A 27,162-nucleotide genomic window follows, 5' to 3' on the forward strand; every position below is an offset into this window, starting at 1 on the left:
AGTCTGTCTGGCTATGATGAAATCCTCCACCTGTCCTCATTCATCAAGTCCACCACACATATTAATTATCACAAACCTTCAGAGTTACAGCAGAGGACACACACACACGCGCACACACACACACACACACACACACAGGCACGCACGCACACACACACACACACACACACACACACACGCACACGCACGCACGCACGCACGCACGCACACACGCACACACACACGCATACACACACACAGGCACAACCCACCCCCGTCGCTCCGCTTGGTCCACCCCCCCCCCCCTCTCTCTCTCTCTCTCTCTCTCTCTCTCTCCTACACACACGTACACACATTGAATTCAGAGCCTGCACTCCAGTTTAAATTCAGCTCTAGTTGCGTGATACTGATGATGTTTGTAACTGCCTGTGACACCGCCGGTCAGCAGTGTGTTTTTAGAGGAAGTCCAGACGTCAGGTAATTGCGAGCGGTGTCGAAACCCTAAACTTGGGGGGCGATCACACCTACAGTTTAATTTGTTTTCGTTGGTCTAAACCAAGGTGGGAAATCTGAAGCTTGAAGCAGACACAAGCTGAACTGACGCCTAACCGTTCACACAAGAAGCCTTCTCTTTTCCTCTCAGCGCGCCTTGAACCTGCCCACAACTCCCATTGACTTCATGGCTGGCAGCTTCAAGCTTCACGCGTCACGCTTGGAAAATAGGTTTGAATCCTGAACGATCGCTTGAGCGAGGCGTGAGCGTGGCTTCAGCGTGACGCGTGCGCGGGTGGTGTGAACGGCCTCGCCTGTTAACATGGACGCCTAAATGAAACTTGTGGGTTCAGCGTAGGTTGAGCTTAGGTTGAGCGTTGCTTCAGCGTATAGTGTGAACGGGGGCTTATGTTCACACTGACAAGTGAACCAAGGGCCGGTTGCACCAACTGGTCTTACACTGGTCTTAAGCTAAGTTGGTCGTAACTTTACGACCTAACAGCTACGCCGGTTGAACCAAGACGGCTTAAGCCTTATTTTCACTACGACCAGGCGTAACTCCTACGCCTGGTCAGGAGGAGGCGTAGAGCCTGCCTGTAACAGAGATCTCCGCGGAGACCTTTTTGACCGTCATCGTCGTAACACCGCCAGTTCGCCGTCTTTGAAAGCACGACGTTAGATTATAACTAACTAGTTGTGTGGCTTAGCCTTCCAAAATGTTGCCGTTAATTCTTTAGAATGTAATACATAGAATTGGGAACGTTACATTCAATTTCATTCAGACTGTCTTTCTGGCTCAATCGCCACCATTTTTCCCCCGGAGCGAGGGAGGGTGGGAGGAGGGAGGGTGTTTTACAGTAGTGGCTGATAGAGCGTAGTGGCACAGTGCTCCAAGCAGGTCGCGAGGCACATTTTTTGCAACATCATCCAATCAGGGTGCATTCCCTGGCAATTCACATGGACGCGCATTGCTACGACCAGCATAGTTAAGACCAGACGTAAGCCCTGTTGGTGCAACAGGCGTAAATCCATGGTCTTAACTAAGACCGATGTAGGAGTTACGACCAGGCATAGTTAAGACCAGTTGGTGCAACCGGCCCCAGGGCTGTAAACTGATGTCACAAGGACTCACAAGTAGCTTGTTTTTTTGGATAGAGGTTTGGTAACCATAGAGATGTTGGAAGGTAGAGGTTTGGTAACCATAGAGATGTTGGAAGTCAAAAGAAATCTGATTCCGGCCCCTATTCACCTTATGTAGCCACGCCCATTTGACCCGGTTGTGTGGCCGTATCAAAACTTCTGGCTAAAAATAAAATAAAATAAAATGGCTGGCTGCTCCAATATCATCTAACTCTGAATTAACTAATAATTTAGCCAATTGTATGCATATGCATATGTGTAACATACCAAATAAAAGCAAACGGCAATGTCTAAGAATGCAACGCCATGTAACTGGCTCGTTAAGGCTCGCATTCCAGGGAATTACGTTAACGTCTGCGGGTCTTTATTGACATAAGTGGCTCGAGCCTCGGAGGAGAGAAAACTATCTGAAGCTTTCTTTGTTGGAGTCCAGGTATGTTTTACAAGAGAGTGCTCGTCATTGTCAACGATAATGTTATCTGACCTGGCTAACAGTGGATACTCGCTTGCTTGCTGTGTACCGAGCTCAAAGTAGTAGGCTACGTTCTTTATTTTACCCCCTGCACTGTCCGCGACAAAAACAACTCTCTTATTTTGCGCCGTGACCGCCGGAAGTGTTAAAAGGACGTGGAAGAGTTTGGCCCACTGTAAGGTCTGAACATAAGGTGAATAACTTTAGCTAAGGAAGATAATGCCTTGTGCCTATTCGCGTGCGTTCCTTCAAGGATTTGGGAAAGATGAGGTAACAGTATTTCACCTCATCTTGGTTCCACGTTTGCCCTCGGTTCTGTCGGTTCTGTCATTCTTGCCAGAACATGAGGGACTGCTGCCACCATCCATCTCCTTATACCCAAACAATTTAGCATTTTGGGCTCATTTTCTGTAGTCGGTGATCTCTTGATGGATTATGTTCTCATACTCCTAACAAACCACCGCACCACCTCGTGGAAGAGGGCCAGGACTCACATTTTCAAGCGTCTGAGGTGGATCGTTGCTGCTGCCACCCGAGTCGGAAGGACATTGTTCTCCTCGCCTGCCTGAAGTTCAACCACAAGCCCCTAAGTCACTGTGTCTCTCTCTACGACAGCTCTCAATCCCCCCGTTCCCCCACGCAGCAACTCCCCCAGAGCCTGTCCTTAATTGCGAGGAGATCATTAGCCTGAGTTTAGTCGCTCTAATCTTTTTTTAAGCATTTTATAATAAGACAGAGACCAGCTTGTATCCGTCGAGAGGCCTCTTTGAAGCCCCCACACGACAGGATTAAAGTCCTCTAAATGACCGCTTCTGGTCTCTCTGGTTGTGATGTCTCGGCGTTTAATCAGACGCCCGCCGTGCTCGTCGCTCCCCGGTTTCCTCTGACACCAGTCCAACGAGGAAGCGCTGACCGTCTCCAAAAACCACCGGCCAATTAGAACGGCCGGGGAGAGAGAGAAAGATGAAAGTGTCATTATCGCGCCGCCCTACAGCCGTACAGTACGTCCCACCAATTAATGAGTTGCCGGCAGCCGGTCCCCGCTCCCCCCCTTCCTGCTTCCTGCCCAGAGCGACGCGCAGAGAGAGAGAGAGAGAGAGAGAGAGAGAGAGAGAAAGACAGAGAGAGAGAGAGAGAGAGAGGGAGAGAGAGAGAGAGAGACAGAGAGAGAGAGAACAGAGGGAGAGAGAGAGAGAGAGAGAACAGAGGGAATAGTCAGCGTTCTTCAGCTAGTGCACAGACACACAGACACACCGGGACAGTTAATTGATCTTCATTACGTTAATTACGGCTGCGATGTGGACCGGGGAATGAAAAACGGGTCACGCCGTTGAGCGACTCTGTCTGAACGTACGCGGCTACGCGGCTAAGCTATCTGCCGACCTTGAAACTACAGCGGCGGAAAGTAATGGCGCTGCGAAAGTGACTAAGTGTGCGCGACTGTGCGTGCGTGCGTGCGTGCGTGTGTCGTCCGGGGCGTAAATAGTTTGCTCAGAGGGCAGTTTCACCCCATGTTTAAAGCTCCAACAATCTACTGTAAATCACTGTATATTGGATAGTTATCGGCGAGGCTGCGCTGATGGAATATCTCTCTCTCCTCATTTGCTCATCCTCATCGTTCTACATAATCCGCTGGCCGTAAACATCTTATCTCCTTTGTTTTTGCTCCTCACAGCACTTGACGAGCGCCTTCCTCAAACTCCGACAAACACACGCGTGCGTGTGTGTGTGCGTGTGTGTGTGTGTGTGTGTGTGTGTGTGTGTGTGTGCGTGCGTGCGTGCGTGTGTGTGTAGGTGTGTGTGTGTGTGTGTGTTTGATTTTCCCCTGTCCACCGCGGGGCACGCATGGCTGCACTGTCAGCAAAGCCTGCCTCGGCCTCTTGCATTTGAATAAACGCCAGCTGAGTGGGGCTGCTCGTGTATAATATCTGTCAGGGAGCTGCCACCCTGGTGTTCCCGGGACGGTGACCCCTGTCCCGTGTCCCCCCCCGAGGGAGGCGTGGTGACGGGGATGCTGCGGTGACAGGGTGTCTCCCCTGTCGATACGCCGACAACACCCGTGTCCTCCGCTCCGAGGGGCCTCCATCGCCCTGCCCCGCGCATGGAGATGAGCCCGGGACGCCATGCAGGACGCAGTGGATGGTTGGCGGTTTAAGATCAACACAGGCTCCACGACCACGCCTGTCACAGAGATTGATGGCTCCCCCCCATCTTGTCCGCACTATAAACGTCTTCCCTGCTGAATCAATTGAATCCTTCAGACAGAAGAGCCGTGTCAATCTTTCTTTCTTTACGCCAAGGCAATCGTGTGTGTGTGTGTGTGTGTGTGTGTGTGTGTATGTGTGTGTGTGTGTGAGTGTGTGCGTGTGCGTGTTGTTTTTTTCCCCAAAGAGCCATGTTTCCATATCTCACTTTCTTAAAGGACAACTCCACTGAAAAACAATGCTGATTAATTTTGCACAGAATCTCACACATGTCCGAAAACTGTAAACAGTTTTGCAAACGTCCGTTTAGTTTGACAGTTATTGAGAGTTGAGTTGAGTTAAAAGGAAGGTTTTGCCCATTTTCAATTCGCTTTGTATCATTATAATGTCGGTAATGTAATGTAGATGGGCAGGCGTTTACCCTTGTCTTCATGTTTTCCTGTGCTGAGACCTCTGCAGTTTATTCCAGGCAAAACGCGTCAGAGTGACGCGTGATTCTGGACGCGGAAGTGACGTACAAGTTTCAAGTGACGTACAAGATTAAAACTCTGAACCACTCGGACTGACTACAAAAACCACAAAGCAGCCTGCAATGTTCAATCAACACATTTCAAAAGAGAAAAATGTCAGAACAGAATAATCAAAACACCTCTCACTTCACCGACCAAAATACCTCCCGTCTAGATGAACTCACCGCGCCTACGTACAGTATTATCTCCTGAAGACAGGCCAATAAGGTGTATTATTTCAAACTAACACAAGGTGTTGCGAGAGCAAACCTAATTAACTCTAGCAGTGTGGGCGAAAGAAGAAGTTAATTGGTTATTAAATGTAACGAGATGTGGTGTAAATTGATTTTTGTGGCCTTTATCGTATGCATTTTATACTTATGTGTAGGGGAACGCTGAGACGCAATTTATTTCATTTGGAAATGTCGGCGCTTCCCTAAGTAATTAACTTCACTTTAACAAGCTTGTGCCCTTCATAATATCAAACAGATGGATTTTATTCACTCAGCTCGCTCTGATGTGCTGCTGTATACACTGTACATGTGTTTAATCAAGCACTGTATTAGCCTGCCATCGCTGCCCACCTCTGTAAGCAGTATGCTATCTTTAAAAAGGTTGTTTCTCGCACCCACATCAGCTTCCACTCTGAGTGCAAACGCATATTGCATGGAATCATATGAGATAATTTGTCTAAGTTTTCCCTGCTGGGGCGTTCCAAACATGCTGGCCTAATCCCCCCCCAATCACTTTTTAGGACCGGGGCTTAAGCAGTAATTCACTATCCAGATTCATAAGCACACCCCTTTAGGCTAGACTTTGTACTGTAGCAAAGCCCACTTACACTCTGTACAAAAAAACACTGATCAGATTGCCTCAGCACCAGTGCATTCTGCCCCTCTCTCTCTCTCTCTCTCTCTCTCTCTCTCTCTCTCTCTCTCTCCATCTGCCTGACGATCTCTCCCTCTGAGGAAAGGGCGTTCTTACGAAACGATCAACTGAAGAGGAACTTTTGCGATTAGGGGGTTCACTCGTTGTTTCTGTCCTCAGAATAAACTTGGGCTTATTAGTACAGTGGTTCTCAAATGGGGGTCCAGGCCCCAGTGGTCCGTGGTACTTTGCAAGGGGGTCCGTGAAAAGTTTTTTTTTTTTTTTGCAAAAGCCTCATAGCTCAACGTAAATATGTTGTGCTTTAAATCTAAAATGCTTCATGGATTACATTCTAATCTAACAAACCTATCAATTTAAAAGTCAAGCACGTTACCGTGGAAACAATTAAGCTTCTAAAATGGTTCATGGATTACATTCTAATCTAACAAACCTATCAATTTAAAAGTCAAGCACGTTACCGTGGAAACAATTAAGCTTCTAAAATGGTTCATGGATTACATTCTAATCTAACAAACCTATCAATTTAAAAGTCAAGCACGTTACCGTGGAAACAATTAAGCTTCTAAAATAGTTCATGGATTACATTCTAATCTAACAAACCTATCAATTTAAAAGTCAAGCACGTTACCGTGGAAACAATTAAGCTTCTAAAATGGTTCATGGATTACATTCTAATCTGACAAACCTATCAATTTAAAAGTCAAGCACGTTACCGTGGAAACAATTAAGCTTCTAAAATGGTTCATGGATGACATTCTAATCTGACAAACCTATCAATTTAAAAGTCAAGCACGTTACCGTGGAAACAATTAAGCTTCTAAAATGGTTCATGGATTACATTCTAATCTAACAAACCTATCAATTTAAAAGTCAAGCACGTTACCGTGGAAACAATTAAGCTTAGCCCAAAATCACAAATCAGAATGAGGGGGTCCCCGGTATATTTTCTATCTTGTAAGCGGCCCTTGGCTGAAAAGCATTTGAGAACCTCTGTATTAGTATATTTTGAGATGTATGTATGTGTTCAGGTCACAGGCAGGCGCTTCACATTCAGCACTTGTCCTGAATGAACAGCTCCCTAGCACATATGGCATGAAATCAAAATACGTGCGCGTAACCAGTCCGCTGCAATACACGCGTCCTGTCGGCCTAAATCACAGATCGGGGGGCCGCAACAGAGAACAGCATCCCGTGATCTCCGCTCATTGAGATGCTGCAGCTCTTCCCAAATTAATTCCTGGTGTCGGGAATAGACACTGGTGGGAAAACTCCGTGCACAGGAAGTGGCAAATCGAGACGCAGAGGAGTGAAATATAATCTGCAAGGAGTGAGCGCTCCATCCAGAGAAAGCGTGAGGTATTTCTCTCTCTCATCCCTTTGCTATCTTTTGGTATAAAGCATCACACAAACACGAGCGTGCTGTGTGTGTAGTTTCATCACAATTTCTGGGTATTGACGTTCAAACGGTTTTCAAACTCAAAATTAAAGAAATTACGAAGCTATAAAACAAACCCAGGTACCGCCTTGCCTCTTCTCACTCTATCAGGACTGCTCAATCTCTAGTTAATGGTAAAGCTTTTCGTTTTGCACTTTTACCAGTCAAACGAGTAATAATTCCGTTCTAGTGGTGGTGGTGGTGAATCTAAAGATGCACTGACTGAGTACCTTGGTTTTGTCGTACAGGGCGTGGTTGTCCAGCAGCATGCGCCTCTCCAGCCGAGCGAACCTCCTCAGGTCTCTCTCAAACTGCTGCGGAGGAGGAGGGACACAATCGATAAGTCTGAAACCAAATCTCTGTTTAACTCGTCTGTGTTCATGGCACTGAAAGGAAATAGTGGCCCTCTCTTCGTGGGTGCACTTTATTCTTATGTCAGAAGCCAGAAAGCTTTTTTGATATTAGATATTGCTGATATTTTTCCATGTTATTGTACACCTGTATATTACGGCGCTCCTATTGATCTTCATGGTAGGTGGGCGGCGTGCTTTAATTGTCGAAGATGCCTGTCACTTTTTAACCCGACTGCAAATCAGATTTCCCTGACAACAAAAATCTATCTTGACCTTGAACTTGTCTTTCATATCTTAAATTTACATATTTATACATAGCTCTTTAGTATCTCGCCATCTTCGGCTGCGCGGAGTCCTCTCTGAACTTCCCTACCGCTGTGCAACAATCTCTGACACTGGGGACCCTAACTGTCGCCAAAAGACTCATTCTGAAGGAATGGAAGTCCTCCTCTTCACTTTCTTTTCAAGTATGGCTGATGGACATGGTCTCTGTTATACAGATGGAGAGACTCAGGTTCCTGAGAACCAACTCGCTTAGAAGGTTCTTAACTATTTGGGACGCGTTTCTGGCCTACTTTGATGAGGTTAAAAATGACTAGTGAGCAGTGACTAAGGTTGGGGGTGATGGACAGTTTGCCTGGTTGGTTTCCTGTGGGGCCCTTGGGTGGAATCCTATGTGCAATATCTCTCACAAGCACATAAGCACCTTATGTAGCTGGTAGCACCACGTTACAATGCCTTAATGTCAATGATGTATGGGTTTTTTTTCTTCCTTTTTCTTTTCCTGTGTCACTCTGAGCATGTTTGTCTTGTTCGTTTATTGTTCTATAAAAAATAAAAAATAAAAAATAAAATAAAAACATAGCTCTTTAGTTCCTCCTCAGTCATTCCATTTTGTCACTGTTGAAAGAGTAAGGCTGAGTTCAAAAATGTTTCAGCTTCAACTAATTATCACCCAATAATAGTTATTGAGTTCACTGATCACCTGATCACTGGAAAATGTTTCATTTACGAATTAAAGCTCCCTGCCATCTGTTTATTAATAAAAGTGGAAACAGCACTGAGATAGTTTTTTTTAATGCATGCTTTTAAACTCAAAGATAATTCATTTATATATATAGATCGGTGTTATGTCTCACTTGTTTCATACTGCATGTATTTTTTCCTTTGCTTTCAGTCTCTTCCTGCTGGTATTTTGCATACTCTCATGCCATACCTAGTTTTGTCATACTTTCTATGCAGTACATTTACACTGCACATATTCTTGACACATTGGAATCGTGAGTTAAATTAAGTTTAATATCTACCATTTGCCATATTCTCAATTATATTCTGGCTTTTTCTTTCTTGCATCCTATCGCTTTCCTACTGCAACAACCCCATTTCCCCACGGCGATCATTAAAGTGTCTTACCTGACAAATCTTACCTGACAAATCTACTTAATACAGTGACGAGACGAGTACCTTTAATTGGTGTCTTATGCATTCCATGCTGCAGCTATACCTCACTGTAACCCCGTATCTACTGTATATCAGCCCTCGTACCCTGGATCCGGTCCAGCCCAGGAGAGCGAAGGCGAAGCGATCCATAGGTGGGGACACTATGTCCACGCGCACCGCCCTCCAGTCCCTGGTGTCCCCCTCGCGCCTCTGGACTCCCCCCTCCACGTGGCTGCCCTCCAGCCGCAAGATCAGGAAGCACTTTGGGAAGTGGTCCATGGCCTCGAACCTGTGGCAGGGCAGCTTGTCCATATCAAAGGTGGAGGCATGGTAGTCACAGTAAAGCAGAATGCCCTGGTGGAGAGAGAGAGAGAGAGAGAGAGAGAGAGAGAGAGAGAGAGAGAGAGAGAGAGAGAGAGAGAGAGAGAGAGAGAGAGAGAGAGAAGACAATATAGCAACCTGTAAAAATAGAAATAACGGTAAGGTGGAAGTGGAGGTGGAGTGGAAGTCTTTGGAGACTAATAATCATAATGTTTTTCAAGGAGTTTTTATGTTTGGACGTTTTCCTTGTTGATGGTGAAAAAGCAACGTTTATGAAGAAAGATGACTGTACTGGGGGGGTCATCTAACTTTTGGGGCAGATCCTCGAATACTGCCAGCCAATCAGAGCAGTGGCTATTTCTGGCTACAAGCAACTCCACCAAAACTGCACACACTGTAGCTCTTTGGTGGGGCGTACAACACCCAATTCTGTGCGCATTAAGAGATGCAGAGACGTGCTCAGTCAACCATGAGATTTATCTAGTAAATCAAATATCGTGTGAGTTTCTTATTCCGCACTGACTCTGTTGTGTAGCATATGGATGACACTTGTGTTTTTAGAATTTATTATATAGTGTTGTAGTTTATTGTGCTTTGTATTATTGTATTTTAATGTGCTGATGATTCCTGCCCAGGGAGTACAGAATGAAACTAGCCTCTGGCGAATAGTCTGGTGCAGTATGTTATATTGTCTGCTGTCCCGGTCAAATAAACAAAGAAAGTGAAAGAAAAAGATGTGTTTTTTTTCTAGACTCATTGTAATGATATATATATATATAAAAAAAGGAAATGAAACACACCCACACACACACACACCCACACACGCACACACTCACTGCTGTTCAACAGACAGTTTTGCTCTAAGGTTTCCATTTGTGGCTTCCCCATGGGGCAGAGAATGTCCCAGCAGTGTCCACACCTGACACCTGAATTTAATGTGGACAAATAGAGTGGCGTCTCACGGGACTGTCAAATAAACACACACCCTGCAGGGCGGCTCCAATGTTCACTTCTTCATTACGCCAAGGTGACATTTCATGGACCACTGCTCTTCAGACTAAAAATGACAAAAGCACGACGCCATCTTAAATATACACATGATACGGTCACATGATATGATCACGTGAGCCGAGTCTCTAATCCAGGGGCGTATCTACGGGTGGGCCTGGGTAGGCACACGCCCACCCACTTCTTGCCCTGGCCCACCCAAAAAAAAATTTTTTTTTTTTTTTTTTTTTTTTTAATTTGTTGTTTTCTAGAGGCAAACTTGCTGCTGCATTGCTAGCCAATGGTTTTGTTACTTTTGTAAAAACGCAGGGCACATCATCTCCAGAGTCTAATGCATGACAACTTCATGACATCTAGGAATTTTGTTCTCTCTGTGGATAAATAAACCAGAGGGCGTCTTGTTCAAACTTGAAGCAGCCTCAGTGTTGTTATTTTTTAAACTCACAGCAGTATATGGATCAGTGGTTCTAATTTCTGTATAAAGTAACAGTATACACACAAGTATAAGCATTCATGTATGCAACATTTGGCACCTATATGTAACCTTTTAAGGTTGAGATAATTGTATTATCATTATATGGTCCAAATATTTCAGTAAAGCACTTGAAACACTTGAAATATTCTTGCTTGGGTGGTATCATTCTACTTGAAATGATGGTCAAATGCATTATTTTTAGTAAAATAACACGTCAAATTTTTGAGTGGGCCCGGCCTTCGGCCGGGCATCTGCACCCCTTCCTATCCAGGCCCACCCAATTTGATCCAGGCCCACCTATAATTCAATTTCTGTATACGCCCCTGCTCTAATCATGTGACAAACTTGGCTTCGACACAAAACATCCATATCCACATATACATACATACGTTTCTTAAAACATCTCTATTTGTCCTATACAAGGTGCAATATTCTCAGAGACAGAGACCAAAAGAAAATACAATGAATACAAAATACAAGTAATACACAGAATATAATAGTAGCAAGTCGTGGGTTAAGGGAGTCACAAAAAAGGGCCAATGTCCATTTCCTCATTGAGGCCCTTGAGGTGACATAAGTGTGTATAGATCCAGGTCAAATCACTTCAATCTTATGAACCACAATGAGGCCATTTACACCTGGCGCTAAACATGCGTTTTCTGTGATCAGATTGCAATCAGATTGTGTTTTATCACTTGAAATGCCAGGTGTAAACACCCCCAAAACGCATTGAAGAAGAATTGCAATCTGATCGGCCAAATCACCTCCGGAGGTGGTCAGGAATGCATTGTGTACACATTGAACACAAGTGTAAATGCAATGTGTCCTCTCAATCTGGATACACCAACATTATGCGGATTGAGAGCACAATCATTTCTGCAATCTGATTGCAATCAGATTGCAGAAAATGCATGTTAACGCCAGGTGTAAATGGAATCAGGTTGAAGTGATAAAATACAATCTGATTGCAATCTGATGGCAGAAACCACATGTTAACGCCAGGTGTAAATGGCCTCAATGTTGCCTCTCTCGGTTCTATTGGAACTCAACATGTCCAACTCCCACGGAGGGAGGGAGGGAGGGAGGGAGGGAGACAAACCTCTTTTGAAACGTGAACTATTCTGGATCTACAGATGATGAGGATGATGATAATATGCTACAGACACTATAAGGTCACGGACATATGCCCCCTTTTTCTGTACAAGAGTCAGGCCCTCCTTTTTTCTGCACCAAGCCTGATTTGAGTGTTTGTCAAAGAGAGAATTATTTTGGAAGCCCAGGTGCTGGTTCTGTGTTGCTGGGCTTGGCAGCAGCATCTGAGGGGAGCCCGTTACCCCAAAAGACAGATCTGTGGCAACAGCCTTTGTCTTACCACCGTGTTTTCCCACACTCCATTCATGACTCTTTCTTAACTCATTTTGAGTGCCAATGACGCCGATCGGCGTCAAAGCGAATAGTAACGTAGAGTGCCAATGACGTCGATCGGCGTCAAATGCGTTTTTTGACGGTGGGACGTGGATCAAAGCCTCCTGCATCTCCTGTAAAAATATTGTAGCTATTGAAGGTGTATAACCTATTTTACGGACCCATTAGGTGGCGACAGTGCTCTCCAGATTAGAGAAAGTTGAGGAAAAACAGCAGAAAAAGCCCCGTGATGAAAGAGAAACCGATGCATGAGCCAGAGCGGCACAGATTGCTCTGGCTGGAGCCAACGTTAGCTGCGAACAGCAGCCAATCCGCTCCCACAAATGGGCCCCTCTGTCTCTGCTGCATAGTTTCTCCACACGATTAGCCGCCAGAAAATAAAACCAAAGCCAAACCATTCTCATGAGAATGGTTTGGCTTTTCAGTGTCGCGCTGGGAGCCGGCGCACAAGGCGCAGCGCTCCGAAAATAGACTGGGTGCAACGCACTTTGAAACGCGCAGCAGAAAGCCTAGAATCGGACGCAGCTTCATCCCAGCTCTCAACCGAAACCCCAGAAACGCAGACGAACTCAGCGAGCCCCATCCAGACTCCCCCGACGAGCGGCCGCCATCCGAACGTGGATCCGCAGGCCATAGCAGGCAGCAGAGACTCGCCTGACACACGCAGCAGCCAGGAGAGCGAGCAGAGCCACCAGAGACACTCCCACGGAGGAGGAGTTTGGAGTTGAGGGGGGTGGGGGTGCTGTTTATTGAAGGAAATTACTGTTCAGATGTTTCAGGTCAGAAAATATTAGCTTCAGAGTCAGTGATTTGCTTGAAATGCTTCATTTCACAAAAGGCTCAATATCTCAGCTTCTAATTTGAAACGTCTGTTTTTGCTGAAAACAACCTATCTTCTCCGGCTCATAACTAAAGAACGGAAAATGGTATCAATAAACTTTTTTTTGCTGATGATACAATAGAGTCTCCTCGTTCTTTGTGCGTGTTCGGTGTTTACATAGTAATATCACACAATATTCTGTGGGCCTCGAGAAATCACTGAAAACGCTCTGAAACTCTGGCACTGGGAGCGTCCATTCTCCAAAAGTGGCTGGCACTCAATGAGTTAAGTTCCATTTGAAAGGCATGTTTACCGCTCTCGTGCTCAGGCAGTGTGAAATAGGGGAGAGCAAGGAAGACAGGCTCACAGGCTGGTCTCACTGCAGGTGTTCTGCCCCCTGCTGGTTTGCTGTGGATGATGTGCTTTCATTCTGTAGTACGACTGTACTTCTTTGATTGGGACGCCCTATTTTATGATGCGTATGTGCATGGGCGTTGTTAGGCCTGAGCATTGGGGGGGCTCTTCACCTTATGGAGCTCCGCCCACTTGACCCATTGTGTCATGACGTCCTGCTCAAACCTACTCATATATGAGTCAGACTAGGTTTATGAGTCGCAGGAAGCGTAAACACCCAATCGTAACCTCCGATTGTGTTTACACTTCCTGTTAGTCTCTCATGCCAGACTGCCTCTTCTACATCAGGGGCTGGTTGCACCAACTGGTCTTAACTATGCCTGGTCGTAACTCCTACGTCGGTCTTAGTTAAGACCATGGATTTACGCCTGTTGCACCAACACGGCTTACGTCTGGTCTTAACTATGCTGGTCGTAGCAATGCGCGTCCATGTGAATTGCCAGGGAATGCACCCTGATTGGATGATGTTGCAAAAAATGTGCCTCGCGACCTGCTTGGAGCACTGTGCCACTACGCTCTATCAGCCACTACTGTAAAACACCCTCCCTCCTCTCACCCTCCCTCGCTCCGGGGGAAAAATGGCGGCGATTGAGCCAGAAAGACAGTCTGAATGAAATTGAATGTAACGTTCCCAATTCTATGTATTACATTCTAAAAAATTAACGGCAACATTTTGGAAGGCTAAGCCACACAACTAGTTAGTTATAATCTAACGTCGTGCTTTCAAAGACGGCGAACTGGCGGTGTTACGACGATGACGGTCAAAAAGGTCTCCGCGGAGTTCTCTGTTACAGGCAGGCTCTACGCCTCCTCCTGACCAGGCGTAGGAGTTACGCCTGGTCGTAGTGCAACGACCGTCTTGGTGCAACCGGCGTAGCTGTTAGGTCGTAAAGTTACGACCAACTTAGCTTAAGACCAGTGTAAGACCAGTTGGTGCAACCGGCCCCTGGTGAATAGCTGAGAGGCTGAGAGGTTGCGCCCCTCAGTCCTTACATAACATTGTAAAGGTTAACAACGGAGAACATTCCAGTTGGGCTCATCTGAGGATGACCTAATCATAATTGATGGCCAGTGTTACGGACACCATTTTGGGTCTTTACCCCCCCCCCTCCCTTTTCAATCATCTTTATGGAGCTGATTGTAAATATGAGATATGTCACAGCTAATGCTTATCAGTGTCATTTATTGAGTTATCAAAGGGTTATCGACGCCAGTGAGTGACGAGGACACGGACCGCTGTGTGAACACAACATATGCTCTGACTTGTCATGTCTAATTTGAGCGCGGGAGTATAGTGGAAAAAGGGGCTGGTCGTCGAGTGTGAGATTCAGCAGAGGAGGATGAGGCACATTTCTCTGGTAAACGGTTCCACTCTGCAGATAATGGAAATGTCTGCCAAGTAAGATGTCAGCGAGAAGAAGAGAGAGTGGGACACTGATGAGAAATAATGCTAGACGTGTGGGAGAGGAAGTGAGATGGAGAGAGTGCAAGAGAGTCAGAGAAGACAGGTTTTAGAGCAAGAGAAAATCTAAGGAGGAGTAAATGGCAGGATAGAGAGAGGGGAGAGTCTCTACGAATTGATTTCCTCGGGGCTTTGGCCGGCCGGGCTGATTATGCGTTACCCTGGATGCAGGAGTGCTAAGGCGATTAACATTACAAATTGTCAATTTAATTCCGGCAGCCGGCGTAATTGTTGGGGTAGCGAGCTCCTCTCGCAGGCCATCAATTTGGCCGCTCTCTCCTCAAAGGGCAATAATTGGGGGAGGAAGTGCGGCGAGCGACCACTCTTCCTGTCCAGCCGTTGACTGAGGTTAATCACGAGACATTAAACACCTCGTCAGCGTGGCGCCGCAGTGGCCTGACCGTCTTACTGCACGCCACCGTCACTTATCAGAAGAGAGGACAGCGCCTCCCGGAGGGCATCGAAGCGGGGTAGAGATGTGTCGGAGAAGTCATTAAAGGCTTGAGTGACATGTGGGGAGCCGATCTCGGAGAAATCGCGAGACCCCTACTTACTTCGACTCCTCTGATTATCTTCCGGGGCTGACCCGTTAATCGTCCGGGCGCGGGGCAAAAATCCCCCGACGTTGCCCCCCCTTTCCTCGCTTCACTCCTGGACTGTCTCTCTCTCTGCAATTACAGATAACTGCCAGGCGTCCAGCCGAGGTCCATTGATTTTCTCATTATGCATATTCAGTTGATTTTGTGTTTGCCTCGCCTGTCTTTGTGTCCTGCTCTGTGTGTCTGTGTCCAGTTCCCAAACATCCAGACCCTCAACTGCGATAATTGGTTTTAGCTGTTCTGCAATTACCTGATCATCCGTGTCGCTGCCTCCTCTGCGTGATCTACCAGCCAATGTTCTGCCGGTCCATCAAAGCACACCTGTCTCTACTTATCCTTAGCTAGATGAGGTATGGTGTTGTCAGTCAGTCTTTGCCAGTTCAGTGTGTCCAGCACTGTTGCCTCACAGCAAGAAGGTCCCGGGTTCGAACCCCGGGTTCGTCCCAGGTCCTTTCTGTGTGTGGAGTTTGCATGTTCTCCCCGTGTTCGTGTGGGTTTTCTCCGGGTGCTCCGGTTTCCACCCACCATCAAAGACATGTATGTTAGGGTTAAGACTCCTGTCAGTGCCCCTGACCAAGGTACTGGCAAAAGAACTGGAGTTGGTCCCCGGGCGCTGCACTGCAGCTGCCCACTGCTCCTAGTTCTAGGAAGGTTCCTAGTAGAGGATGGGTCAAATGCAGAGGATATATTTCCCCATGGGGATAAATAAAGGAGAACTTAACTGAACTTAACTGAACTTACTGTTGCCTGGATCATCTGGTTCTGACTTGGATTTGGACTTTGGTTTTGGGCTCAGTAAAGACCGTTGAACTTCTCCCCTCGCCTCTGCCTGGTGTAGCAGGCAGGGAGAGGGATTCTTAAAGTTCGCTTTATGTTCAGTAATAGCTTAGCTAAAGGCAGTGACAGTTCCCACTTCGATAATGAGGGCAGAATGACAGCATTAAAGGATTTAAACACTGACTAATCTGAAATTAAAATCCCCCCGAGCCACACTTGAGACAAGTTGTGGGAGGAAAATGTCTGCAGAGCCCCATCTCCTACATAAGGTGGTAAATGTAGGTCACTTATATTTTGGCTCCTTCCTGAGGCCTGGCAGTTCACTTCCTACTGACGCCTTAAGAGAAAAGTACTAATGACTTATGGTGACAGTCGCACAGGCCCTTAAATACCTGGATACAGACGGCCTTCTTTGGATCAGGCTTGTTGCCCTCCTGCTTACATACATACGTACGTACATACTGTATCCACCTTATTTTTGGTGGCCATTTTCCCTTACGTTAACTATGGGTTCTATTTCCGGTGTAACCAATTTAGATAACCCCCCAGCCCCCGACAAAAAAAACGTCTATGAGGATTTTACCCTTTTACAGCAGAGCCATTCTGCTCTACAGCCGTGTCGTTCGGGTGCTGGGATAACGTAATGCATTGTGGGTAGTCGGCTACTAACTGTGGCTAATGTTAGCGGCTAGCTAGCTATGTTACATGGCAGTAAAACGCCACCAAATTGATTTAACTTTTAACCATTTCGAGTAACACACATTTCGAGTTTCCATACGGACCTCCAGTTAGTTGTTTATAACGTGACTATATTTATAACTTTTATAACGGACTCCAGCTTCCGGTTTATAATTCGGGTCTGCAGCCAGAGTATAACAAAGGAAATGGCAAGCTGCAACAATGAGTCACGTTAAACCGGGCCTTGTACCCACGATTCTTTTTTACAGTGGGGCATTCAAAAATAAGGTGGATAGAGAGGTAAAGTGACCGCCTAATTCCTGCTTCAGCACTGTACCAGAGATTTTCATCCGCCATTTATTTTCCCATAGACATTTTGTAAAATGTGTATAAAAATAGTTTTACACTCACTGTGGAGGAGTGGGAAACAATTTGTGAATTACAATGGAGGACAACTGCCTCTCAAACTTAGAGAGAGTTTAGTTGGAAAAATATAATGCGTTTTTTCATCACTCCTCTACTCTAAGAGACATCAGGTTCAAGGTTCAAGATGTTGGCGACGGTGTGGAAGTGAGAATGCAAATCATTTTCATATATTTTGGGATTGCCCTTCCCTCACCTAATATTGGCAAGAGATACACAGGACCATGGAAGCTGTTTTTAGGGTTGAAATTCCATTGAGATGTGAAGTGATGTATCTGGGTCACGAAACATTTGAGCTGAGTAGAACGGATGCTTTACTGTTTAGAATGTTAATGGCTGCCAGTAAGAAGGCGCTAACCAAGAAGTGGCTGCGTCCTCAAGTACCAACAATGAATGACTGGGTGGATATAGTTTATGATATATTTGTAATGGAAAGACTTACGTTTTCGCTGAGACTCAAGAAGGACAGATTTGTGAGGATTTGGGAAAAGTGGATTGAGTTTATAACACCTAAAAGACGAGACTTTGTATAGAACCTTGTACCTTTTATGTTTCTTTGTTAAACTAGTAGAGCATCCCCTCTGTTTTTTTTTCTCTTGTTTTTTGTTGTTGTTTGTTTTATGTCTAGTAAATAAAATAAAACAGGAAAAGTTTTGAAAGGAGTAGGTAATGTAGCAGATATGCTATGGCTATATTGGAACCAAGTTGAGACTATAAATCTATGCACAGCTGCGAAATGTATACTGTATACATACTACAGTACTGTGTACTGTTCAATGTAAAAGAATGAATGGCTACTCTACTCTGCAAAAAATGTTACAACTGAAGTTAATATGTGACTTTTCTAAATAAAAAAAGAATTATAAAAAAAGAAAAAATAGTTTTACTGGTTCAAACCAAACGGTACAGATATATTTAGAAACAGGAGAGATCGCATAACATTTCACTGGGACCAAAACGTAAAAGAAAATGCGGGTTTAAAGAAAATATATTTTTTTCAATGTTGTTTTTTAAAGTTTTGGTCTGAGTGAAATGTTCTATGGTCTCTCCTGATTAGAGCGTTAGCTGAACCGTTTGGTTCGACGAAGTACAACTATTTTTTTTTTTGTGATAATTTTTTTATTGACAAAGTACAACTATTTTATAAGCACTTTACTAAATGTCTATGGGAAAATAAATGGCGGATGAAAATCTCTGGTACAGTGCTGAAGCAGGAAGTGACGTTTCACTTTGCCTCTCTATCCACCTTATTTTTGAATGCCCCACTGTAAAAAATAATTGTGCGTACAAGGTCCGGTTTAACGTGACTTATTGTTGCAGCTTGCCATTTCCTAAATGGTATTCTACTTGATTTGAAAAGATGGCCGCCTACACTCAGTCCCTTGTACCCTGGCTGAATTGAACATAACTTGGCCAATAAGTATTTAACATACAAAATAAAACAACCCGTAATATCTTAATTTTATGTAGAATGCAGAGGACATGTAACTGTTTAGTTAAACTTGCATTCCAGGAATATTGTGCTCTAAAGATGACGATAGTGGCTCGAGACTGTTTCGTCCTGAAACCCACACGCTTTGCGGTGGTGGTTTTAGCGTAATCTATGTGGGATTCGAGGCGTAACCTATGTGTGTTTTAGCGTAACTTATGTGGGATTCGAGGCGTAACCTATGTGCGTTTTAGCGTAACTTATGTGGGAATCGAGGCGTAACCTATGTGGGGTTTGGCGTAACCTATGTGGGATTCGAAATAACACATCCGAGATATAAAACGTTATGAATATAGCCACGTTATAAACAACAAACTAACGCTGGTGATCCGTATGGAAATAGTGTTACTCGAAATGGTTAATATTAGCCACAGCAGGCGATTACCCATGAATGCACTGCGGTCTTAAAGGGATATTTATCGACGAGATTTTTGCCAATTAAGCTGGACCTGATTAGTGATTTGCTCCGTTCGCCCAGACAGGTGTCAAGCTGTCAGCAACAAGGCTGGGAGGATCACACTGGAAGAAGCACCCATCAGCAGATCAGGCAAAAATGGCCGCCAAAAATAAGGTGGATACAGTAGATTATCTTCATCTCTCTCTCTCTCTCCATCTCTCTCTCTCTCTCTGACACACACACACACACACACACTTTGAAAATCCACCATGAAAACAGGATGTCATGAAGTTCTCGTCTCAGCGGCGCCGGCGGCTGTTTAGGCCCAATAGCGTTCTGTAATCATCTCCCCCACACAGCAGGTAGGCTAATGTCAGCGAGAGTAAGCTGATTCCAGCAGAACTGTTTACAGAGGGAATTACAGTACAGAGGAGGACAGCCACCAAAGCTTTGCTTCTGAACGACAACAAAACAAACAGTGAAGTGAACATGACTTTTGAGAAATTGTGATGCTAAAAGTTCAGCTGTTAGCTTGCGTCTTTTTCCTGAGAGAGTGCGATCGAGCGGTCGCCACGCGCGGCCGTGCCGCCCCTGCGGCCACCTGCGCCCTGGAGGACGAGCGAGCGATGTTGTCGGGGAACGCGAGGCGCTGTGATCTAATGTCACGTTCCCTCTGGCTGACATAAAGAGACGTCAACGTGCCGCCTTCAAGTCGCAGATTAGCGCTCGTTAGCGAGGCTCGTTAGCGGCCCGTTTGAACTACGCTCACTCCCCCCGACCGTACGAGTGACTCTTAGCGAATCAGTGATTCAGCCAGAGAGGGAAAGCTCTCAGATGTCTTGACAGCAGCACTGAGCTCTGATCAAACGCGGGACAATGAAGCGGGCGCTTCAAACGCATTCTTAATGGCGGCCATACATACATACATACATACATACATACATACATACATACATACATACATACATACATACATACATACATACGGGCGCTCTGTCTTCAGAAAGCAGCACTTACACGGTATTCAGAGACAGAGATAATAGACGGATGTTGGAGGATGAAACATGGCCCTCTCTCGGTGTATTACCAGGGCCAAGCTGAATCTCATCTGTCTGGCGCGGCGCTGACCTTGCCTCTGCGCGCCCCTCGAGTTATGCGTTCAGAATCAGCGGGAGGAGGAGAAAAAATAAAAACGATGAACCCGTTTCTACAAGGACGTTTTGGAGATAGATGTATTTTTAACTCCCCGCAGGCTGAAGGGGGTGCTAACGGCCAGCAGGGGGGGGGGGGGGGGTGGGGGGTGGGGGGAGAGACTGCCCATGATATTAGTCCTGAGCGAAGACACGTGGAGGCCCCCGGGGGCCTCGATTGCAGATGACAAGGTTACACGACTTAGAGTCAACCTCTGCTACCTCCACTTAATCACTGTCTCTCGTGCCCCGGTCCCTATGGAGCGGTCCCCTCCCTCTCCTCCATCGCCACCACCACCACCACCACCACCACCACCACCACCACCACCACCACCCCTGCTGCCAACATACCGTATAGCTTCCGGTCGTATAACACGCCGTCGTCCCCTCTTAGGCTCCTAAAACCCCTTTAACACCTGAACCTTCTTGGCATCCTCACCCCGCCGCCTAACTCACTATCTCACTCACACCTACACCCCCTTTTCCCCTCGACTTCTATAAGGAGCAGGAGGGGTGGTGCGCGCGCCAGGAGGGGTGGTGCGCGCACCAGGAGGGGTGGTGCGCGCACCAGGAGGGGTGGTGCGCGCGCCAGGAGGGGTGGTGCGTGCGCCAGGAGGGGTGGCGCGCGCACCAGGAGGGGTGGTGCGCGCGCCGCCATAAGACGGGGAGCTGATTATCGCCAGGATGGACGGGCCTCTGAAACAGCGGGAGGAGGATGTGGGGATGGAGGAGGGAGGAGGGAGGAGGATGGAGGGATTTATTTTTAAACCCAGGTGATGACAAATAGAACCCCGCGGCTAGACCAGACAGCGCGGGCCTGCTCTTCATCAAACACTTGTCTTCTCTCATGACCCTCTCCAACTAGGTATTCATCTACGGGAGAAGATGGTGCTGCCAAATGAAAAAGACCTTCCCCAGCATGCACCCCTCTGAAGAATGTGTCCTCGTGCGCACGCGCGTGTGTGTGTGTGCGTGTGTGCGTGCGTGTGTGTGTGTGTGTGTGTGCGTGCGTGCGCGTGCGTGCGTGCGCGTGCCAGATGGGGATCGTCTACCGTCCATAAGTTGCACCGGCCCCTTTGCACCGTATGTTCTGCGCTCGTGCCACGTCGTGTGAGAATCTCCTCTGCATTATAAACTGAGGATGTGCATGACGACGATCGCAAATTGGAGTTTTCACCTTATCAACCATTTCTTAGCAGCAGAGCGGCTCTGGAGGCAGAAATAATCTAATTGGCTGAGTCAAACCTCAAAGGACAGAGCCAAAGGACCACCGGGTTTCTGCTTAAGTAACATTAGGCTGAATCCCAGTGGAGACGGTAAAGCAGGAAGCTAATATGAAGCCTAGCACTCTTGCTACTAAATGGGAAAATGCAATTTATCCATAGTTAAGTTATCAGCTAGTTACCCTATAGCTGACCTAAGTTTGAACTAGCCAGCTGCCACGGTTATCTAGGTGAGCGACTGTAGTTAGCGGTTGCTATAGCCTCATTTCCATTTAGATTTTGAGTTCCTTCTTTACCATTCATAATTCATATTGCTACGTTGACTGGTTCTTTGGCTCATTTAAATTGGACTCAACCAATGGGATAATATATCTGGCTCCAGAGCAGCTCTGCCTCTCACCAATACAAATGTCTGGATACTTCATGTAATTTACTTGCCAAATAAAGTGATTGTGATTATTCTTCCTCTCAGTGGCTCAGTCTACATGCACACAATAATGACCTTACTCTGATTCTGAGAATAGTTGCACCGAACTGTCTAAATGCAAAAATGTAATGTATACATACATTATATATTCTGTTGAAATTTCAATCATCATAATCCTGCAAAGCCTGAAAGCTGGATGGAGAGGGAGAAGAAAAAAGTAAACGTTAAGATGATAAACTATGTTTGGACAAGTGGGCCGTATGTTTTAACTGCGGTATAAATATTCTGATTACGACCTTAATGTAATACAATTTGATAAATGTGTTTACATGATCAGAGTTTTTAATTGGACATTTCTGGAGTGCATTGATATTTTGTCACTTTACCGTGGTATGGCCAGGCAAATTATTGTCATTATTTGAGAACAGCGTATAATGAAATCATTCTGCGTGCTGTATGTAAACACTGTCACTGTCTGTTCTGTGCTTTATCTCTCGCCCGCACATTCTCTCTGTCTCCTCTCTCTCTCTCTCTCTCTCTCTCTCTCTTTCTTTCTCTCTCTCTCTCTCTCTCTCTCTTTCTTTCTGTCTGCGTTCTCTCATGCTCTGCTTTTAATCAATCACTGTCTCTCTCTCTTCTACCTCTGTCTCTCTTTCAATTTCACCCTCTCCTCACACCCCCTTCTCTCTTTTCCTCACCTCACCCTCTCCTCACACCCCCCTCTCTCTTTTCCTCACCATTTTCTATTAAGGAATCCATTTTTCACTTAGGGGTCTCTGGCATTGCCCATGGTCCTTGAAAGTCCAACTGAAAGTTCTTCAAGTCAGCCACTTCTAAATTCTACTACTATTTTTTTTTTTTTTTACTATTTCAATCATGAGAGACCAGGGGGTAAAATTTGACAAGCAAGCTTTATTCACAAATAGCATGGCAACTGATTTTGGCGTAATGACTCCGTGGTAAGATGACCCTCTTCTTGTGGTGAGAGAGGAGGGCATCTGCTCAGTCTCGGATAGAGCATGGACATGCTGAGAGCGATGATCAATGCTAAAGATACTGCCACGTCATAGGCTCAGCAGCGACGTCATAACAGACGTCATATTGACAGGGGCTGATTGGCTGTTGAGGATGGGGTGATGAGTCAGGAGACGCACGTCATAACAGACGTCACACTTGCTTGACTTATGTTGAGAGCTGATTGCTTATTGTGATATGAGGTAACGTGGTCTCCATCTTGAAACTCGGTCGAGACCAACATTTCACTCACCTTACTTCACTCACCATTACAGGTTGCTAAATTGGTGGAACTCAAACCACCTCTGTCTCTCTCGCCATTTTCATTAAAAAAACCTACAATGACTGTCCAGGCCACTGAAAAGTGGGAAAGTGACCGTCTCCATTTAGTGGCTTATTACCAAAACATAATGAGCACTTGGCTCAGAGATATTCCCTTAATTTAATAATTAAAACATTTTGTAGAGGACAAGCCAATACTGTAAGTCGTTGCAAACTTGCGTTGCCCTTTGTGGATTTTTGAGGTTTTTCTGACATTTTATATATCCCAAACCATATGATCATACTCTGATGAGTATGAGATCGCACAAGACCCGGTCAAAGTCACATTTTCCATCTTTTCTAATTCATCCTCAGTGTAAAATCATTTGATATAACCCTATGAACCCTCTTATTTCTGGGACACGGTAATGATTGTTCACTAATAGGCTACAGAGCGGGGAGACGGTTCATTATCATAAAGAACTGTGCACTTGGCAAGAGTTTTATGTTAAAACACACCTGTCGTATCAGTCTATCTCACAATATGGGGCTGCAACAGCAGCTCGTACATTCGCCCGATTTACCCCAAATAATCTCTGGTGTCAGGTGTGTGTGTGTGTGTGTGTGCGTGTGCGTGTGTGTGTGCGTGTGCGTGTGTGTGTGTGTGTGTGCGTGTGTGTGTGTGTGTGTGTGTGTGTGTGTGTGCGTGTGTGTGTGCGTGTGTGTGCGTGCGTCAGGTGTGGTCACTGATGGGGAAATCTTCATGGCGCGCAGGAAGAAATCGAGCGTGCGCAAAACTGACCTTAAAGGGACAGCTCCCCCTAAAATCCAAAATACATATTTTTCCTCTCACCTGTGGTGCTATTTATCCACCTAGATCGTTTTGTGTTAGTTGCCTGAGTTTTGGAGATATCGGCCGCAGAGATGTCTTCCTTCTCTCAAATACAATGGAACTGGATGGCACTCGGCTTGTGGTGGTCGAAGTGTCAAAAACATACATTTGAAAAACAGCTATGTCTCTTTCCAGAAATCATGACCCGGTTATTCAAGATAATCCACAAACCTTGTTGTGTGCAATTTCATGTAGGAACTATTTTCTTTAGACCGAACTACACCCACTAGCTACTAGTTCGTTCCTACATGAAACTGCTCACAACTAGGTCTGTGTTATCTTGGGTAACCGGGTCATTATCTCTGGAAAGAGACATTATTACTGTTGAGTTTTTCAAATGTATGTTTTTGCCGTTTTGAGCACCACAAGCCGAGTGCCATCCAGTTCCATTGTACTGGAGAGAAGGCAGAAATCACTACGCCTGATATCTCCAAAACTCAGCAACTCACACCAATAGATGTAGATGGATAAATAGCACTACTACATGTAAGAGGAAAAACGTGTAATTTTGGATTTTAGGGTGAGCTGTCCCTTTAGGTGATGATCCACATGCCCACTTACAGCTTTATAGCAGGTTAGTAGAAAAAAATGAAAAAGAAAACTTACTTGCTGTTTCAGTCTGTCAATCACGTTGACTAGCAGCCCCTCCTCCTTCCCCCGCTGCGGTGTGGTGAGAAGAAAGTCCACGTCGTGACCAAACTCCTTCCCCCTGTAAGTCAAGTTTTATTTATATATAGCCCTAATTCACAAGCATGTCTCAGAGGGCTTCACAGAAAGTATGTCTAGCTAATTCTAGCTAACACACAGTAACAAGAATATACAGAATAAAGATAACATTTGAACAATTGATAATATAGAAAATATAGGAATGAGGGGAGAGCAGAGGAGAGCGCAGGAGAAGGGAGAATAGCAGGGGGAATGTGAGAGAGTGATGGGGTGGGGAGGGTATAGGAGGTGGGGAGGAGCAAGAGGAGAGAGCAGGAGAGGGGAAGGGAGGGGAGGTGTAGGGGAGAAGAGAGCAGGGGGAGGGAGGAGGTGGGGAGAGAATGAGCAATATAGACGGAGGAGAGGGGGGAGGTGGGGAGAAGATAGGAGGAGGAGGAGGAGAGAAGGAGAGATGGGGGTGCAGGGGAGGGAGAGCCAGGGTAGAGAAGCAGGGGGAGCGTCCCACATCCCCCCCCCCCCCCAGAGGGGACAGAGAGGAGGAGAGAACAGAGAAGGAGAGGTGGGAGGGTGCAGGGGAAGGAGTGCAGGGGGAGAGGAGGAGAGAACAGAGAAGGAGAGGTGGGAGGGTGCAGGGGGAACGCGGGAGGAGGAGGCGGGGGAGGGAACAGACCTCTCCGCCCCCTCCTCCCCCCCCCCCCCCCGAGAGGACAGAGGGGAGGAGAGAGCAGAGAAGGAGAGGTGGGGGGGTGCAGGGGAAGGAGTGCAGGGGGAATGTGAGAGAGGGGAGAGGACAGGGAGGAGGAGAGAACAGAGAAGGAGAGGTGGGAGGGTGCAGGGGAGGGAGAGCAGGGGGAACGTGGGAAGGGGCGGCGGGGGAGGGAAAAGCATGGAAAGAGAGGGTGCGGGGGGGGGGAGTGGGAAATGTGGGAGAGTGGGGAACAGGAGGGGGAAGAAGGGAAAGGAGCGGGGGAAAGAGAAAGAGAGGGGGGGGGAAGATCAGACAACTGACTACTCTAAGCATTAACCAGAGCTAACTGGGACATAGTATCTAGCTAGTCTACAGCCTAATCTGGCCTATCCTACTCTGCTCTAGTCTGATCTTTGCCTGAACACTAACAGGTCAGCCTTAGGCTGTAGCTAATCTATCGCCTACCTAAACTGTTCTAAACCAACCGGCAGCCCTCGACCAGTGATGAAGAGCACCGATGCCCCCCGCCCCGGCCCCCCCCCCCCCCCCCCACATAAGGCGTGGGAGAGAAGGCCGGGCCGGGACACAGCGGCGTCCCCACACCCCCAGTGAACGCAAGAAAACCTTTCCACCAAATGGATTGCCCCAGTGACTTGGCTTGGCTGAGGAGGAACCTTGTGAGGTCGTTGTGCTACAGGGGCCCAGCAATGGTCGCCTGGGTAAGCCCACCCCCCACGCGACCCGCTCCCAGACCCGCCCCCAGCTAGTGACTGGGAACTGGGAGAGCAGGCCACGCAGGCCACGCGGGCCCACCCAGGCAGTGGACCCAGCGGCGGACCCCCATCCGGGGACTCCCCTCCGAGACAGGCCGAGAGATGCCGGGCTAAACCATGAACAGAGTTTTCCGGCATTGAAACTCTGTAAATGGTTTATTATGGAAATAAAATTTACAAGAGAACAGAAAATTGAAAATGTAAAAAAGAGTCCAACAGAGGGATATAAAAATGTAGTTTTTAAATTATCCTAAAATCAGGGAAGGGAGTTGAAAATGTAAAAAGTAGAGTCCAAAGGAAATAGAAAATGTAGTCTTTAAGTGTCCGTAGGTTTAGAGAATACTAGCTAAGAGGAGGGGAGGGGAGGATAAGAGTCGGAGGTGGTGATTAAGGGGAGGGGAGGATAGGAGTTGGAGGTGATGAGGCCGGGGGGGGGGGGGGGGGGGGGGGGGGGGGTCCCCTGTAGATGGAGGAGAGGGAGAGACGCGGCACCAGTAACCACTCACTGCATCCAAGAAGTAATGGAAAGAGAATATATCTTTTAGTCACAGTAACTGATGCACAGGGAAGGTGGCAGACGGAGCTATTAAAAGCATAGACCATGCTAATGGCAGTGACTTTTTTCATTATTCAAACAAGTAATTTGTCATAAGTTGTTAAATCTAAAGTCTCCCTTTTTTTTTGTTGCCTCAGCTGTCAGAGCTTTAACGTTTATGGGAATCATCATTTTCTACTTGGATCACTGTAGTAAAGCAGCCCCATATGGAGTGGGCTTAATGCGCTCCCTCCGTCAGCAGAACTGCAGGCACGCAGTGTTACAGATGCACC

At 46.5% G+C, this 27,162-nt stretch overlaps 1 protein-coding gene across 1 annotated transcript in view; it reads right to left on the bottom strand.

Annotated features, from left to right (window-relative positions):
- Nucleotides 1-2,484: 2,484 nt before the first annotated feature.
- LOC310796428 (DNA nucleotidylexotransferase-like) overlaps nucleotides 2,485-27,162 on the bottom strand; it is a gene marked incomplete at both ends in the record, with an annotated part of 65,456 nt that continues 40,778 nt past the window's right edge. The window contains 4 exons of the mRNA XM_083658613.1: nucleotides 2,485-2,532; nucleotides 7,350-7,433; nucleotides 9,018-9,266; nucleotides 24,814-24,916. Coding sequence (XP_083514739.1) covers nucleotides 2,485-2,532; nucleotides 7,350-7,433; nucleotides 9,018-9,266; nucleotides 24,814-24,916 — 484 coding nt within the window. The remainder of the gene's footprint in view (nucleotides 2,533-7,349; nucleotides 7,434-9,017; nucleotides 9,267-24,813; nucleotides 24,917-27,162) is intronic.

Source organism: Poromitra crassiceps (assembly GCF_964638095.1).
Source record: "Poromitra crassiceps genome assembly, chromosome: 22".
Classification (NCBI taxonomy): Eukaryota; Metazoa; Chordata; class Actinopteri; order Beryciformes; family Melamphaidae; genus Poromitra; species Poromitra crassiceps.